We start from the raw sequence: 15,099 nt of genomic DNA, 5'->3' as shown, positions 1-15,099 counted from the left end.
TCTTATGCCTACTGAACGTGGCCCTTTGTAGACACTGCAACTTCTGAGGACCCAAGTTGTGCAACATAGTAAAAAGAGGAATGAAGTTGAAACAGGGTTCAGTGAAAATGTAATTTGAGCCACTAAACACCCAGTCCAAAACCCAAGTAGATTATCCTTTATAGCAGCCCCCCCAGTGCACATTTTTGCCCATGCACTACACCGATGATTTAACTCATCAAGCTTTGAATCAGCTGTGTAGTGCAAGGGAAACCCTGCTTTATAGTAGGGGTGTCAAACTCATTACATAGAGGGCCTAGTCTGTTTTTTTTGCTTTCAATTTAGCCCTAGACAACCAGGTGAGGGGAGTTTCTTACTAATCAAGGACAAGGGAAGAGCACAAACCCGCATACACTTGGGCCTCTGTGCAATGAGTGACATGCTGTATAGTCAAGGACAAAATCAGGGTTGTGTTCATTAAGAAACAAACAGAACTGATAAGCATGGAAGGATTACCTGGACAAATGTATTTTCTGTTACAAAGAGTATCAACATGTTTTCTGTGTGCCTTACTGAACACAACAGTCCAATTCCCTTTAGGTCAGGTCACTCGTCACAGCACATGCCACTTCCCTGTGTTGGGAGGAAGGTCAAATAAACCTTTTGCACATTCATTACTGTGCTAATGTAGATGGAAAATTAAATAAAAACTTAATCAGAATAGTACCATCTCGAATCAATTGGAAACATTTAAAAGTATGGAGGTTGACCTCCACCATCAACACAAAGAGTAGCCAAAGATGATTTCAAAACAACGTTCAAATTAAATGAGTATTTTGCAGAAATGCTTCAGGACACTACCTGCCATATAAATTAATGTGGCACAGACAAAGACATTTAAGATATAGGAAAGCCATATTTGTCCCATTGCTCATTTCAAGATAGGAAATTATCTTTGTTGGCAGTGAACATTTTCCTCGTAACTTACATGTGAAGGATTCCACAACTAATTGAACATACATGTCTTACAAAAAAGGGACCAGGGATCCTCATAAAAAAAGGCAAAAACATTGACAATTTCATGTCACGTTTGTCACTTTATGGCACACAAGGACAAACAATGGCTGTAGTAGAAGATCTGTATTTTTTCAAAAGCATGGTCCGTGTGCTTTGTGTGGACTTTCTTTGACTTTACTTGGAGGGTGGGTGGGGGGGTCCTAAAAGGCACAAGATATTTATCTTAGACAAATACTGGATAGATTGACCAATTGACAAATCCCCGAAACACTTCCTAAATATTGCAAGTAATAGAATGACAAAAAAAGCATGTTATGTAGAAGGAAATTACTGAGCCAACACAGCAGTAAATAACACTACAAAATACATTCAGACCAATAACAAAACAACACTGCAGTACTTATCTAAGAATCACTACTGATCCACTAAGACAGTTTTTTTTAAATGGCATCACATTCCTAAAACTGTCTGTACAAATTAGTTGACACGTCATATTTCACCATACTTCCGAGTCAGTGGGGTGGTAATAGTTTTGGGATGATGATTGAACCAAACTTTCCTCAGAATTATTTGCTCAAAAAAGTGGGACCTTGCAGTGAACGGATAAACCCTCAATGATTGGTGTCTGTACTGTGGTGAGACCCTGGAGCACGTGGCACCCTTTGGTCCAGCCTTGGTTAAATGTAAGAAATCACAAATACAAAGGGTTGTGAAACGCGTACCATTGTTCATCTCAAGAACAGCACACACATCAACAAAACCACCATGAAACCCCCCAAGTGAATTGCCTAGTGATGCCTGGCAGGCTTAACACTTCACACAGTGCACTAGTTGAGTGTTAAGTATCCTGTAGTTCAGGTATGAGAGTAGTAGGCCGCCGACAAGATTGTGTGCAGCATGCACTAAAGCTGCTCACCCCGCCTCTCATATTATCCACCATCTCAAATCGGTTGGACACTTTAGGTGTCAATCAGCTGCAGCCGGCTGATCTGATTGGACGCCTTGGCAAAGGTCTGGTGGCGGTTGCAGAGTACCGCCAGGCATATGGGCAGGATGCAGTAGCCCACCGTCTTGGGGTCAGCGCGCGTGCAAGAGTAGAGGAAGAGGAACACCTGAAGGTAGGGCACGAGGAAGATGGTGACCCACACCCAGAAGGGCAAGAGGAGCAGGCGAGTTTTGAGACTCTGGGTCCAGGTGGGCAGTGAGGATGGGGGCCCAGAGGATGCGGCGGGAGGTGTGTTGTCCCCTGGCAGAGGTCGCTGTTCCTGAGCCACGTGCTCCAGGGTGAGACGGTTGTATGTCTGGTCGATCTCAAAGACATAGTAGACGACAGCCACGCTAGCCAGAAGGTACAGCCCCACGCCGATCCATCCCATCCGCTGACGGAAGTTCATCATTCTCCATACTCCTCCCTGGAACAGAAAAGGGCCTTAGTTTCGTACTACTACTCAATAGCTTGCATTATGCATACCCATTTTCTTACCCAGTTGGCCACCCCTGGGTAAAAAAAAAAACAACATTTGGGCTACATTCAATACGATGTTTTACTGTAACAGTCAATTAAACAGTGCTGTTCTGAACAACCAGTTCAAAAATTGGTGGGGTTGTGGGTTGGGGTCCGCTGCCCTTTAAATATGTCACGCATTGCTTCAAGCCACACCCCACCACCCCCACTAAACAGTAAACGTACCTCAAAGTCTGGGGCGTATTCAATACTCCGATTCTGTTGCAAAACATTTCTTAAAACGGAACAAAAAACAGGGAGGTACCTACCTGAATTAGTCCAATAATGATTACAAACTTGATGAAGAACGTTGAATGTTTTGGGGAAATGTGACCATACAGTACACCATTATGCAACGTAGTAAACATTAAAATCAAAACTGAATGCACCCCAGGAGAACCGCCTATGCCACCCGGTCTCAGAGTAGATGTAACATAGTAAATGTAAATCAGGGATACTCAAATTAGTATATGTTACGTTACATTTGGCAGCGTTTTCCACTAGCGCAGGCTGTCGCCTATACAGCCGGTTACAAACAAATTTTCAGCTGGGTACTTTTTCCACTTAAATTAACTAAATCAATTTTTTTTTACAACACAGAAGTCATTAAAAAAAGTCCACCGAGCCCTCTCCCGCTAGAATGAACAACATGCATCTTCTAGAGATCTACTGATAGGACAGACGCCTGTCCGTCACAAAGTGAGCGATGGCGGGTTTGACAGTCTGCCGTCTGTCCCGCGTCCCAGTACCTGTGTGTGTGTGTGTGTTGTGTACATTGTACATTGTTGCCAGTCAATCTGTACACGGAGGGAGAGCGCATGATGCTCCTTCATCGTCAATGTCAGTCAATTTGACCGTCCCATATAATGTGGTAACGATGAGTCAAAATCCACTTAGCCTACTGTTTTCTGGCACATTCATTCATTTATTTTATTTTTTATGCATTCGTAAGAGAGACGCTCATTTGGCTCCCTAACTTGCATACCGGTAAGTTTTTGCAGAGATGCAAACTGGTGAGGACCCAAAAAGGTGACACTTTTTATTACACTGAAATATATCAAAAAAATCCTTGCTAGGGGGAAATGCAGGTTTGAACTAATTAAACAACAAAGAATATGATCCACATGATCAGTTTCTGTGTGTAAAATAAAAAGTGGTTCATGTGAACCTAACCCACAGCAAAAAAATGTAAGAAAGCAATCCAATGTTTGTTGCCTAGACTTTACTACAAATGACAAGTCTTAAGAAAAAAAAACAATACCCTAATATTGCAGTTAGCCATGACAGCCTTTATAATAATAGAATGCTTGTGACCACACCCACATCACCTTCTCACCAGTCTCCGTGGTCAGGCTTCTCACCTAACGTTACCGTTCAGGGGACACGCTGCTGTACCTGCCAAGCTGACTTTCCACTCTCCGCTGTCTCTCTAGAGCGCGCGGTGATGCTGTAACTAGCAAGTTGGTTGTCTCTGCTCTCTTCAGTCATATGCTGCATTCTGTTGTTATGTGATTGATTGGCTGAGCCTTGGATACAGCCAGTACTGCTCCAAACAGTACTGCTCGTTCGCTTACAGCCAGTATTGATCCAAATTTAAAAATAAAGAAAAACCCTTGAATGTGTTGGTGTCCAAACTTGACTGGTAATGTACACACACACAGTACAAAACATTAGGAACACCTGCGCTTTCTATGACATACAGATGGACCAGGTGAAAGTTATGATCCCTTATTGATCTCACTTGTTAAATCCACTTCAAATCAGTGTAGACGAAAGGGAGGAGACAGGTTAAAGAAGGATTTTTAAACCTTGAGACAACAGACATGGATTGTGTATGTGTGCCATTCAGAGGGTGAACGGGCAAGAAAAAATATTTAAAAGTGCCTTTGAACGGGGGTATGGTAGTAGGTGCCAGGCACACCGGTTTGAGTGTGGCAAGAACTGTAATGCTGCTGGGTTTTTCAAGATGAACAGTTTGTGTTTCAAGAATGGTCCACCACCCAAAGGACATCCAGCCAACTTGACAAAACCGTGAAAAGCATTGGAGTCAACATGAGCCAGCATCCCTATGGAATGCTTAACACCTTAGATTAACAAGATGTTTAGCTTTCGTTTGCTGTATTGGACTTGTTAATGTGTGAAAGTTACATATTTAAAAAATATATTTTTGAATTTTGCACGCTGCCTTTCAGTGGAATGTTGTCAAGGGGTTCCTGCCCTAGAAAGGTTAAAGGCACAGTCAACTTCGTGTATGTGAAATAATCTGTCTGTAAACAATTGTTGGAAAAATTACTTGTGTCATGCACAAAGTAGATGTCCTAACCGACTTGCCAAAACTATAGTTTGTTAACGATACATTTGTGGAGTGGTTGAAAAACGAGTTTTAATGACTCCAACCTAAGTATGTAAACTTCCAACGTCAACTGTATGTACAAACTGTCCCTAATTTCCCCAGTGTCGCTCACAGCTTTTTTTGAGTTCAGTGTGTACTGGCGGCTATTTATTGTTCCACAGGAAGGTTCTCTCTAATCCAAACAGATGACGTAAACACGAGTGCAGTGGACCAGGCCTTGAAGAGTGAGCAGCTTCTAATTTAATATCAGTCCCAATGCTCAATCCCTCTGGCTGTGTTTGAATATTCATACTACCCACACTAACCCTACTATCTGTGATGTGAATTGAGTATATAGTATGCTTATTAGTCACAGTATGGATATAAACTCAGCAAAAAAAGAAACAGCCCCTTTTCAGGACCCTGTCATTCAAAGATAATGAGTAAAAATCCAAATAACTTTACAGATCATTGTAAAAGGGTTTAAACACTGTTTCCTATGCTTGTTTAATGAACTCTGTTCAATGATCAGTTCCTAGTTCAGTTAAGGGAGGAAGATTACGTGGTGTCGTATTTGTGCACCTTCGAGAGGACGGCCCAGAGGGAAGGATGGCCCTAGTCCAAGTGGGCCAGCCTGTTGGCACCCTACCTCTCTGGGAAGGCCTACTTCGATTTGAACACTGACCAGGCCGCAAATTATGAAGGACTCAAACGGGAGATGCTAAGCCGTTATGGGTTCAATCTCGCATTCCATGCACAACTGCGCCTTTGACCCCACCCTTTCCCCCCGTGCTCAGATGAGCAACCTGGTGCGCCTGACCAAGGGCTGGCTACTGACGGAAGTACCGTCCCTCCCGATGCTCGACAAGATCGCCCTGGATAAATACCGTCGGGCCCTGCCATACGAGATAAAGAAGAAGGTGAGCATGCTGAAACCCCAGAGCCTGGAGGAATTGCTGACCGCGGCGAAATTCACCAGAACACCCAGGACCTGCTGAGAGGTGCCTGAGCAGAGAGAGACTTGGCGAGGGGGATGAACAACACAGGAGAGAGGTGAGGGGCTGAAGGGGGCCCGGATGGAAACAGCCAAGGCTGTGAAGCGGGAGGGTGGTCCAAACCGACGACGTCAGCGGCTGCTGAACCCAGATCAGAGACGCTGCTATGAGTGCTGTGAGCCGGGGCACCTCGTGTGGAGCTGTCCGGGCCGGGAAGAGGCCGAGGCGGACCCGGAGGAGGGAGGTGACCCCACTCCGGCATGCGAGCCCCTGTGCGAGGAAGACCTCAGGCTCCCATTTATGGAGGTGGAGGCCCTAGACGGACCTCCCGATACTGGAATCCTCACGTTTCAGTTTGGGATGGCCCAGATAGAAGACCCCATTCTCCAGAACGCTAAGGGCCAGGTGATTGCGGTGGATGGCATACTGTTAATTGGGGTAAGTAATTGGCACTACCCCCACTTCGCAAACGAGCATAATTTATTGTATCAGGTAGTAAAGCATAATGGGGAGACAAAATACTTGTTACTCATACCCAGCCAGTATGTTAGGACTGTGTTGCAGCTTGCCCACACCCACCTACTTGGGGCACACCTGGGGATGGAGAAAACCAGGGAGCGGATTGGGAACCGGTTCCACTGGCCCGGAGTTAATCGCGCCATGGAGGACTACTGCAGTAGTTGCCCAGTGTGCCAGATCACAGCTCCGAGGGTGCATTATCGAAACCCTTTGGTTCCCTTGCACATTATAGGAGTGCCATTCGAGCAGGTGGCAATGGATCTGGTGGGTCCGTTGGTAAAGACCGCGAGGGGACACCAATAAATCCTGGTCATTGTGGATTACGCCACCCGATATCCTGAGGCAATCTCGCTACCCATGGTGGCAGCAAAAGGTATCACACGGGAGCTCTTCCATTTATTTAGCCGGGTGGGTACTCCACTGGAAATCTTGACGGCCCAGGGCACTGTGTTCATGTCTCGCGTGATGAAAGATGTCTGCAATCTGTTACAAATAAAACAGGTGAGGACCAGCGTGTACCATTCACAAATGGACGAGCTGGTGGAAGAAGGTCATCAAGAGAGACGGGAGGAGCTGGGACCACCTGCTGCCGCACCTGATGTTTTCAGTGCACGAAGTACCCCCAAGCATCCACGGGGTTCTCCCCCTTCTCCCCCACTTGTGTGGATGGCAAGAGGTATGGACACAAATGACCGTGTCACCCACTGGTTCCTGTCCTTACAGCGATTCTCTTTCTCTGTCATCCACAGGTCGGGGGCCCAGCACGGCAATGTGGAAGCCCAATCCTGGATGGATGCAAACCTAGCCCTTAGCCCTGACTGGGAGGGAGGCATGCTGGGGGGGGGGGGGGTATCCCAGGAGGTCTACCCAGGGGGATGGTAATAGAGGGGAGGTATGTGAAGCGACGTTGGCTCCCTCTGCTGGGAATACGGGAGCTGGGCACCCTGACACGGACAGCTCTAAGCAGAGGTAATTAGAGGAAAGTGCCAACCAGCCGTGGAGGCCAAATAAAAGGAGCACAGTGGCACGCGAGAGAGAATGAGGAGAGACCGACACCAAGCAACAGTAGAGAAGAAGGACTGTGCAAAACCTAAGTGATTTTCTTTGTTATGTTTATTTTCTGTCTTAGTAAAGTTGTTTTTACGGACCAAAGCCTCCATGTCAATTTCTGCACGCTCAACCCAAACCCCCACGGTTTACCACAGAACCATAAACAATTAATGAATATGCACCTGTGTAACGGTCATTAAGACACTAACAGCTTACAGACGGTAGGCAATTAAGGTTACAGTTATGAAAACGTAGGACACTAAAGAGGCCTTTCAACGGACTCTGAAAAACACCAAAAGAAAGATGCCCAGGGTTCCTGCCCATCTGCGTGAACATGCCTTAAGCATGCTGCAAGGAGGCATGAGGACTGCATATGTGGCCAGGGCAATAATTGCAATGTCCGTACTGTGAGATGCCAAAGTTGTGGCAAAATGGCTTAAAGACAACAAAGTCAAGGTATTGGCGTGGCCATTACAAAGCACGGACCTCAATCCTATCGAAAATTTGTAGGCATAACTGAAAAAGCGTGTGTGAGCAAGGAGGCCTACAAACCTGACTCAGTTACACCAGCTCTGATAGGAGGAATGGGCCAAAATTCACCCAACTTATTGTGGGAAGCTTGTGGAAAGCTACCCAAAACGTTTGACCCAAGTTAAACAATGTAAAGGCAATGCTACCAAATAGTAATTGAGTATGTAAACTTCTGACCCACAAGGAATGTGATGAAAGAAATTAAAGCTGAAATAATTCATTCTCTCTACTATTATTCTGACATTTCAGATTCTTAAAATAAAGTGGGGATCCCAACTGACCTAAAACTGGGAACTTTTACTTTGAATAAATGTCAGGAATTGTGAAAAACTGAGTTTTTAACCTGTCTGGGAGCTTGCCAACAGCCAATGAAATTGCAGGGCGCCAAATTCAATCAACAGTAATCTCATAATTCAAATTTCTCCGACATACAAGTATTAGACACCCTTTTAAAAGACAAAATTCTTGTTAATCCAACCACAGTGTCCGATTTCAAAAAGGCTTTTCGGCAAAAGCAGAACATATCATGTTAGGTCAGCAACAAGTCACAGAAAGCATACAGTGAAAAGCAGAAATAGAGATCAAATTAATCACTAACCTTTGATATTCTTCATCAGATGACACTCCCGGGACAACATGTTACACAATACATATTTTGTTCGATAAAGTTCATATTTATATCCAAAAACCTCCGTTTACATTTGGCTTTGCCTCCAAAACATCCTGTGAATTTGCACAGAGCCACAACAATTTACAGAAACTGTTATTCACAGAATTAAAGATATACTTCTCCTTAATGCAACCGCTGTGTCAGATTTTATTTTTTTTACTTTACGGAAAAAGCAAGCCATACAATAATCTGAGTACGGCACTCAGATAACAAATCAAGCCAAACAGATATCCGCCATGTTGGAGTCAACAGAAGTCAGAAATAGCATTATAAATATTCACTTACCTTTGATGATCTTCATCAGAATGCACTCCCAGGAATCCTCGTTCCACAATAAATGTTTGATTTGTTTGATAAAGTTAATCTTTATGTCCAAATACCTCCTTTTCGTTTGCGTGTTTAGCACAGTCATGACACGCTATCACTAGGTGCAGACAAAAAGTCAAAAAGTTGTGTTACAGTCCATAGAAACATGTCAAACGAAGTATAGAATCAATCTTTAGGATGTTTTTAACATGAATCTTCAATAATGCTCCAACCGGAGAATTCCTTTTTCTTCAGAAATGCAATGGAACTCAAGCTAACTCTCACGTGAACGTGCATGGTCAGTTCGTGGCACTCTGGAAGAGACCTTACTCAATCCCCTCTCATTCGCCCCCACTTCACAGTAGAAGCATCAAACAAGGTTCTAAAGACTGTTGACATCTAGTGGAAGCCTTAGGAAGTGCAATATGACCCCATAGACACTGTGCATTCGATAGGCCAAGAGTTGAAAAACTACAAACCTCCGATTTCCCACTTCCTGGTTGGATTTTTCTCAGGTTTTCGCCTGCCATATGAGTTCTGGTATACTCACAGACATCATTCAAAAGTTTTAGAAACTTCAGCGTGTTTTCTATCCAAATATACTAATAAAATGCATATATTAGCTACTGGGACGGAGTAGCACGCAGTTTACTCTGGGCACGCTTTTCAGCCAAATGTGAAAATGCTGCCCCCTATCCCAAACAGTCAGAGAAGCTTCATACATGAAAACCTTGTGAAGGGCTTGAAGCTACCAGTAATCAGACAAGAGGCACTCACTCTTCACACGTTTGGCTCCTCTGCCCCAGCAACTTCCCAACGCAACACAGTGAAAGTCATCTTGGAGAATGTCTGGGACAAACAGCAGAGAATAGAGAGAGAGGCAATTGAAACCCCACAAGTGTGCACAGCTGTGATGAAGGTTCCTGGTGAACAGATTCAATATGAGCTCAATAGAAAGGGACTGCATCTAGTAAGCAATGAGCTATCTTCCTGCCCGATGGGCCTTCTACCCATGCCTTTGCCGTTTGTAGCAACACAGTGTTCTGTCCATCTGGTTTCATCTTCACTGAATGGGAAAAACTGAGGAAACAACAGCATCTGCAGAAACAGTAGGGGGTTGCACCTCACTCCTCTTACTGGTACACACAGCAATGTGATGTCTGCTTCCACATGTTGCACATAACACATCTTTGACTTTACAGAATTTTGCTATGTGTCTCTGTCCTAAACTTACAAAGCATCTTCCCATTTTATTTAGTTTCTCTTTGCGTGTAGCAATATTGTGGTCAGGGCAGTTTTCTGATTTGTGGTCTGCACTGTCACAGAATAGACAGTTTTGTTCCTTCTGGCTGGCTGGCTGTATGCAGTGCTGCAGCAAATGGCATGTTGGGTCTTTTTGTTTTCATTTCATTGGAGAAGCTGGACTTGTTCCATGGTTTGCTCTCTTTCTGTTGGTTGCATGATCTTGTCATTTGTTGCGCTCTGTCCCTGCTCTGAACCTCTTTCTGTAGGAAACTGATAATCTCAGACACTTTCCATTCATCATCTACTCCCCTCTGACGACTATAGTCAATAGCTATGTGTCCTCTGGAATCATCTGCAGTAAGATTGGGCATAGTAGGCTTCTGACACTACACCCAGTGATTCCAGGCTCCTAATCTGAATTTCACATTCATCATATAGCTGCCTCAATGCATTTAGATCTGAGGATTTCTTCACAGGGGTGAGATTCAGCAGCTTTGACATATGAGCACTAATCACAAGATATTTCCTTCCAAATCTTCTCAGTAGAGTGATTGCATCATCATAGTTACTGTCTGTTAACATCAGTCCTGCTACTGCCTTTGCAGCTGGTCCAGTGAGATAGGTAAACTTCTCTTTATTACACAATGAATCATTGTTGTGAATAGCAGTCTCATACTGGCTCCAAAACTTCTGCCACATACTGACATCTCCATAGAATTTCTCAATAATCAACTTTGGTAGCCTTACTGATGGTCTCTGATCTGTTTGAGTTAGCGTCACTCACCCGTGCTGGTAGTGGATTGACGTTCTGTTTCTTCTTTATCACTTGTTGTGCACGGCTCTTCAGCATGATAATGCGCTCTTTGTAATCCTCCGTGCATGCAATCTTTGCCTCCAATCCGTTCAATGGCGTTAACTGTTCAATTCCACGATCAAGTTCAAACAAACTGTCCTCCTTAGCTGATAGCAATTCCAACAATGTACTCAAGTGATCAGTATCCGGATTTGACTGAGCTATTTCCACGTCAATCAGATTCAAAATCCGTGTTGTGGCACCTCGAATGGTACCCTGCTTTCGTCTCATTCTTTCTGCTTCATGCCGACGTTCCTGCTGACGACAAGTGGTAGGCCTGATCACCGACAACGATGGGACAGCCTATAGGGAGGTCAAAGACCTGGCAGTGTGATGCCAGGACAACAACCTCTCCCTCAATGTGAGCAAGACAAAGGAGCAGATTGTGGACTACAGGAAAAGGAGGGCAGAACAGGCCCCCAATAACAATGACGGGGCTATAGTGGAGTGGGTTGAGAATTTTAAGTTCCTTGGTGTCCACATCCCCAACAAACTACCATGGTCAAAACACACCAAGACAGTCCTGAAGAGGGCATGACAACACATTTTCCCCCTCAGGAGACTGAAAAGATTTGGCATGGGTCCCCAGATCCTCAAAAGGTTCTACAACTGCACCATCGAGAGCATCCTGACCGGTTGCATCACTGCCTGGTATAGCAACTGCTCGGCATCTGACCGTAAGTCACTACAGAGAGCAGTGCGTACCGCCCAGTACATCACTGGGGTAAAGTTTCCTGCCATCCAGGACCTATATACTAGGCGGTGTCAGAGGAAGGCCCCAAAAAAACTGTCAGACTCCAGTCACCAAAGTCATTGACTGTTCTCTCGGCAACCGCACGGCAAGCGGTACCAGAGCGCCAAGTCTGGGACCAAAAGGCTTCTAAACAGCTTCTACCCCCAAGCATCTAATCATACGGCCACCCAGACTATTTACATTTGACCCCCCCGCTTTGTTTTTACACCGCTGCAACTCGCGTTTTTTTAAATATTTGATCTATGCAGTCACTTTTACCTCTACCTACATGTACAAATTACCTCAACTAACCTACACCCCCGCACATTGACTCGGTACCAGTACCCGCTGTATATTGTGTCGTTATTGTTACTTTTTATTTTATATTTTTTCCTTTAGTTTAATTTAGTATATATTTTCTTAACTCTATTTCTTGAACTGCACTGTTGATTAAGGGCTTGTAAGTAAGCATTTTACTGTTGTATTCGGCACATTTGACAAATACAAATGTATTTGATTTGATCATGAGCTGGTCAGTATGTGTTGGCAATCCTTTCTAACGATACTTTTTTTTCAAGATATCACGTAGAACTGCGTAAGTGTTGCTCACCACTTTATGGAGGACCGAGTTTTTTTTAAATCAGTGTTATTAGAGATTGAAAGCAAAGGAGAAGGGAAAAATCTGCCGTTTGATTGCAAATATGCCAACAGAGACGAAAAGAGAACACACAGAAGGCAGTTGTATAAAACACCTGTCTCCGGAATACATCTTCAAAATAAGGACAACCATGGCATCCGTGACTGAGGATGCCATCCACATATACGGTAAGATAGTCTTGCTAGCTACATTTTCAGATATTACACATTTCTAATTTTATCAGAAAGTTGTTTTCATTTCAAGTTAGGCTAATGTTAGCTGGCTGGGTACCTAGCTAACATTGTGTATGATCTGTATAGTAATATTATTTGTATCTCTGAGACATTTGCATTGCCAGTTTAAAGCCTAATTTTAGCTAGCTATGTTATGAGTTGGGATTATGGTTCATTGTTTAACTAGCTAGCGAGATGTCTAAACAAAAGACTCCACTACTATGCAAGTAACCATTTCAATTGAATGTTCATGATGTCACTGCGACAACTGTCGATAGACGTAGCTGGTAAATTCACTCTGGCTATCTACTCTGATTTCAGAGCTCTCTCGTCTGATTGTAGAATAACTGACAAATTTACAAACGCTCAACAGCCGTTGAACATGGCCAGTGTCAGTAAATGTTGGCAGAAAAACAATTAAATTGTTGCCAGCAGCACAGTTGCAGTCACTAATACTGTGGATAACATAAAATCAGCTTAACCAACTCTGCTAGGGTGAGTAAAATGATCAGAGTGAGCTATTCTCGCTTGTGTCTGGAAGTAGCTAGCAAGCTAGCCAACGTTAGCTTGGGTGCTACTGTTAGAACAGAACGCTCGGATCAACCCTACTCTTCGGCCAGAGGATCCAATGTGCACTCTGCCATGGATATAGAGGCAAGTTAGCTAGCTAGTTGGCTGTCAAATCTTCATATGACAGATGCTTTTCCACTCTGTTTAGACAGCTAACGTTAGCTATCTAGCCAGCAATGTGCAGACAATCCAATGCCAAGGTGGTGGACTAACTGACAAACACTGGGATAACGCCAGTTAGCTAACGTTATGGGCTGGGCCGCTTCTTCAGGTAGCTCTCTACAGCACCAGGCTGAACGCTCGCGTTCTGACAACGTTCTGAGTGTACGAACACCCAGAGCACACTCTGGCACTCCAGATTAAATTTACAAAACACGCCTGTAGTATAAACTAGCCTTTAGTCTTGAAATCTTTGTTTAGTACATGGCCTCGCATGTGAATCCTTAAAAAGATAGGTGGGAAAGAGGGTGTGAACGATGCTGAGTAGGTGTACCAAAACATTCAAGGGCCATTTTCTCAAAACTGAGGTTATAAGTTGACTAACTTTCAAAGCATAATTACTTTCCCATTGTTCCTCGTACCATTTTCTAGCTTGGAGTCTCTACTTTTATCCAATATAAAATACAACATTTCGTTACAGAAGATCAAAGGTCAGTCACATATAGGATTCGTAGTTATTTGACTTTGTGCGATTAATTTAACAGCTATGAAACACTATTAAAACGGCAGTTATTTTACTATAAATGTGATCATACTAAACTATTTTTTTTTCACAAATGCGAGTGAAATGCTCGCACTGTAGAGCCCTGACCACCCACCAACGTGGCTGATGAAATATACATTTTACCCGCCAATGCTAAAACCTACCCGCATTTGGCAGGTGTTAATTTTAGGCCCTGTTCAATCATATTATCTCTCTAGTCTAGTCGAAACGTTGCTAATGCCACGACAACGCGCATTCGCGTGAGATATGGCACGGAAAATGTACCTCAATGGCTTTGCATTCCTAATTATCCCAACTGACAAATAGATAAGATTAAAATACTGCTAGACTTTAATGACTTATAGTTTTTTTGTCAGCATACTTGGCTAGCTAATGCTACAACAGCCCATTTGATTCGACAAGCCTTCCGGTAACTACTCACGCCCAACGCTAGGCGTCGCATTTTCATAGAATCCAATGGGCTGCTATAGCATTAGCTAGCCTAGAAAACCTTGCTGTATTTGAATCTTCTAGATTTGTTAGTTCTAGTTAGTTCGGAAAATTAGGAGTACAATGTCATCTCCCATCCCTGGATTGAGGTACATTATATCTCGCACCGCGTTACGACTAGAGAGAGCATGTAATTAACATCTAGTCGGATTCTGGCTAACTAGCTAGGCAGTTAAGTTAACGTACGCCTAGTTAACTGAAATGGTAGACCACATGATTTGACAGATGGAAAGTGTGTAACATTAGCTAGCCATGAAGCTCACCTTTCTTTACATGACAAACAGTTTCGTTGACGAGGCAACTTGCTGTGATTTCATTTTAAATCCATGTTCATATTATTTCATAACCCCAGGCCATTTAATAAACCAACAACAACACCGATTGCCTTTCTTCCTTGTCATATGACTGACCAGGGATATTAGAAAATGAGATAATGCCGCGTTCATGACAACTGGGCACTCGGAAATCTCGGACTTTTAACTTCAGGTCGGAAAGTCTTGAAATAATGTTTCCGACTTGATATTCCAAGTTGGGTGACCGTTCACAACGTATTTTCCTTGTCGAAACTCGTTTTTTCCCCGATTTATATTGAACGCTTGGAAGTCGGGGGTTTCCGAGATTCCAGTTGATTTGAACGTGGCATATATACCAACAGGAAATGAATGGAGAAATGTATAACGCTCCGCCCAGCCGACTGTCGACCAATCGCGTT

The 15,099-nt window shown here is 43.8% G+C and overlaps 1 protein-coding gene across 1 annotated transcript; it reads right to left on the bottom strand.

Moving 5' to 3' along the window:
- Window positions 1-1,181: 1,181 nt before the first annotated feature.
- Window positions 1,182-14,833, bottom strand: tmem251 (transmembrane protein 251). The gene is made up of 2 exons (XM_064925030.1): window positions 14,651-14,833; window positions 1,182-2,408 (listed from the first exon to the last, which is right to left on the bottom strand). Exon 2 carries the CDS (start codon window positions 2,391-2,393, stop codon window positions 1,956-1,958), a length of 438 nt encoding a protein of 145 aa, XP_064781102.1. The 5' UTR covers window positions 2,394-2,408; window positions 14,651-14,833; the 3' UTR covers window positions 1,182-1,955.
- Window positions 14,834-15,099: the final 266 nt, after the last annotated feature.

The sequence above is a fragment of the Oncorhynchus masou genome, chromosome 19 (assembly GCF_036934945.1).
Source record: "Oncorhynchus masou masou isolate Uvic2021 chromosome 19, UVic_Omas_1.1, whole genome shotgun sequence".
Classification (NCBI taxonomy): domain Eukaryota; kingdom Metazoa; phylum Chordata; class Actinopteri; order Salmoniformes; family Salmonidae; genus Oncorhynchus; species Oncorhynchus masou.
Note: the sequence above shows the minus strand (reverse complement) of the source record. Positions and strands in the feature narration are given on the sequence as shown.

What these genes read in the sequence shown, in the direction of transcription:
- tmem251 (XM_064925030.1), bottom strand. Translation starts at nt 2,393, where the DNA reads ATGATGAACTTCCGTCAGCGGATGGGATGGATCGGCGTGGGGCTGTAC.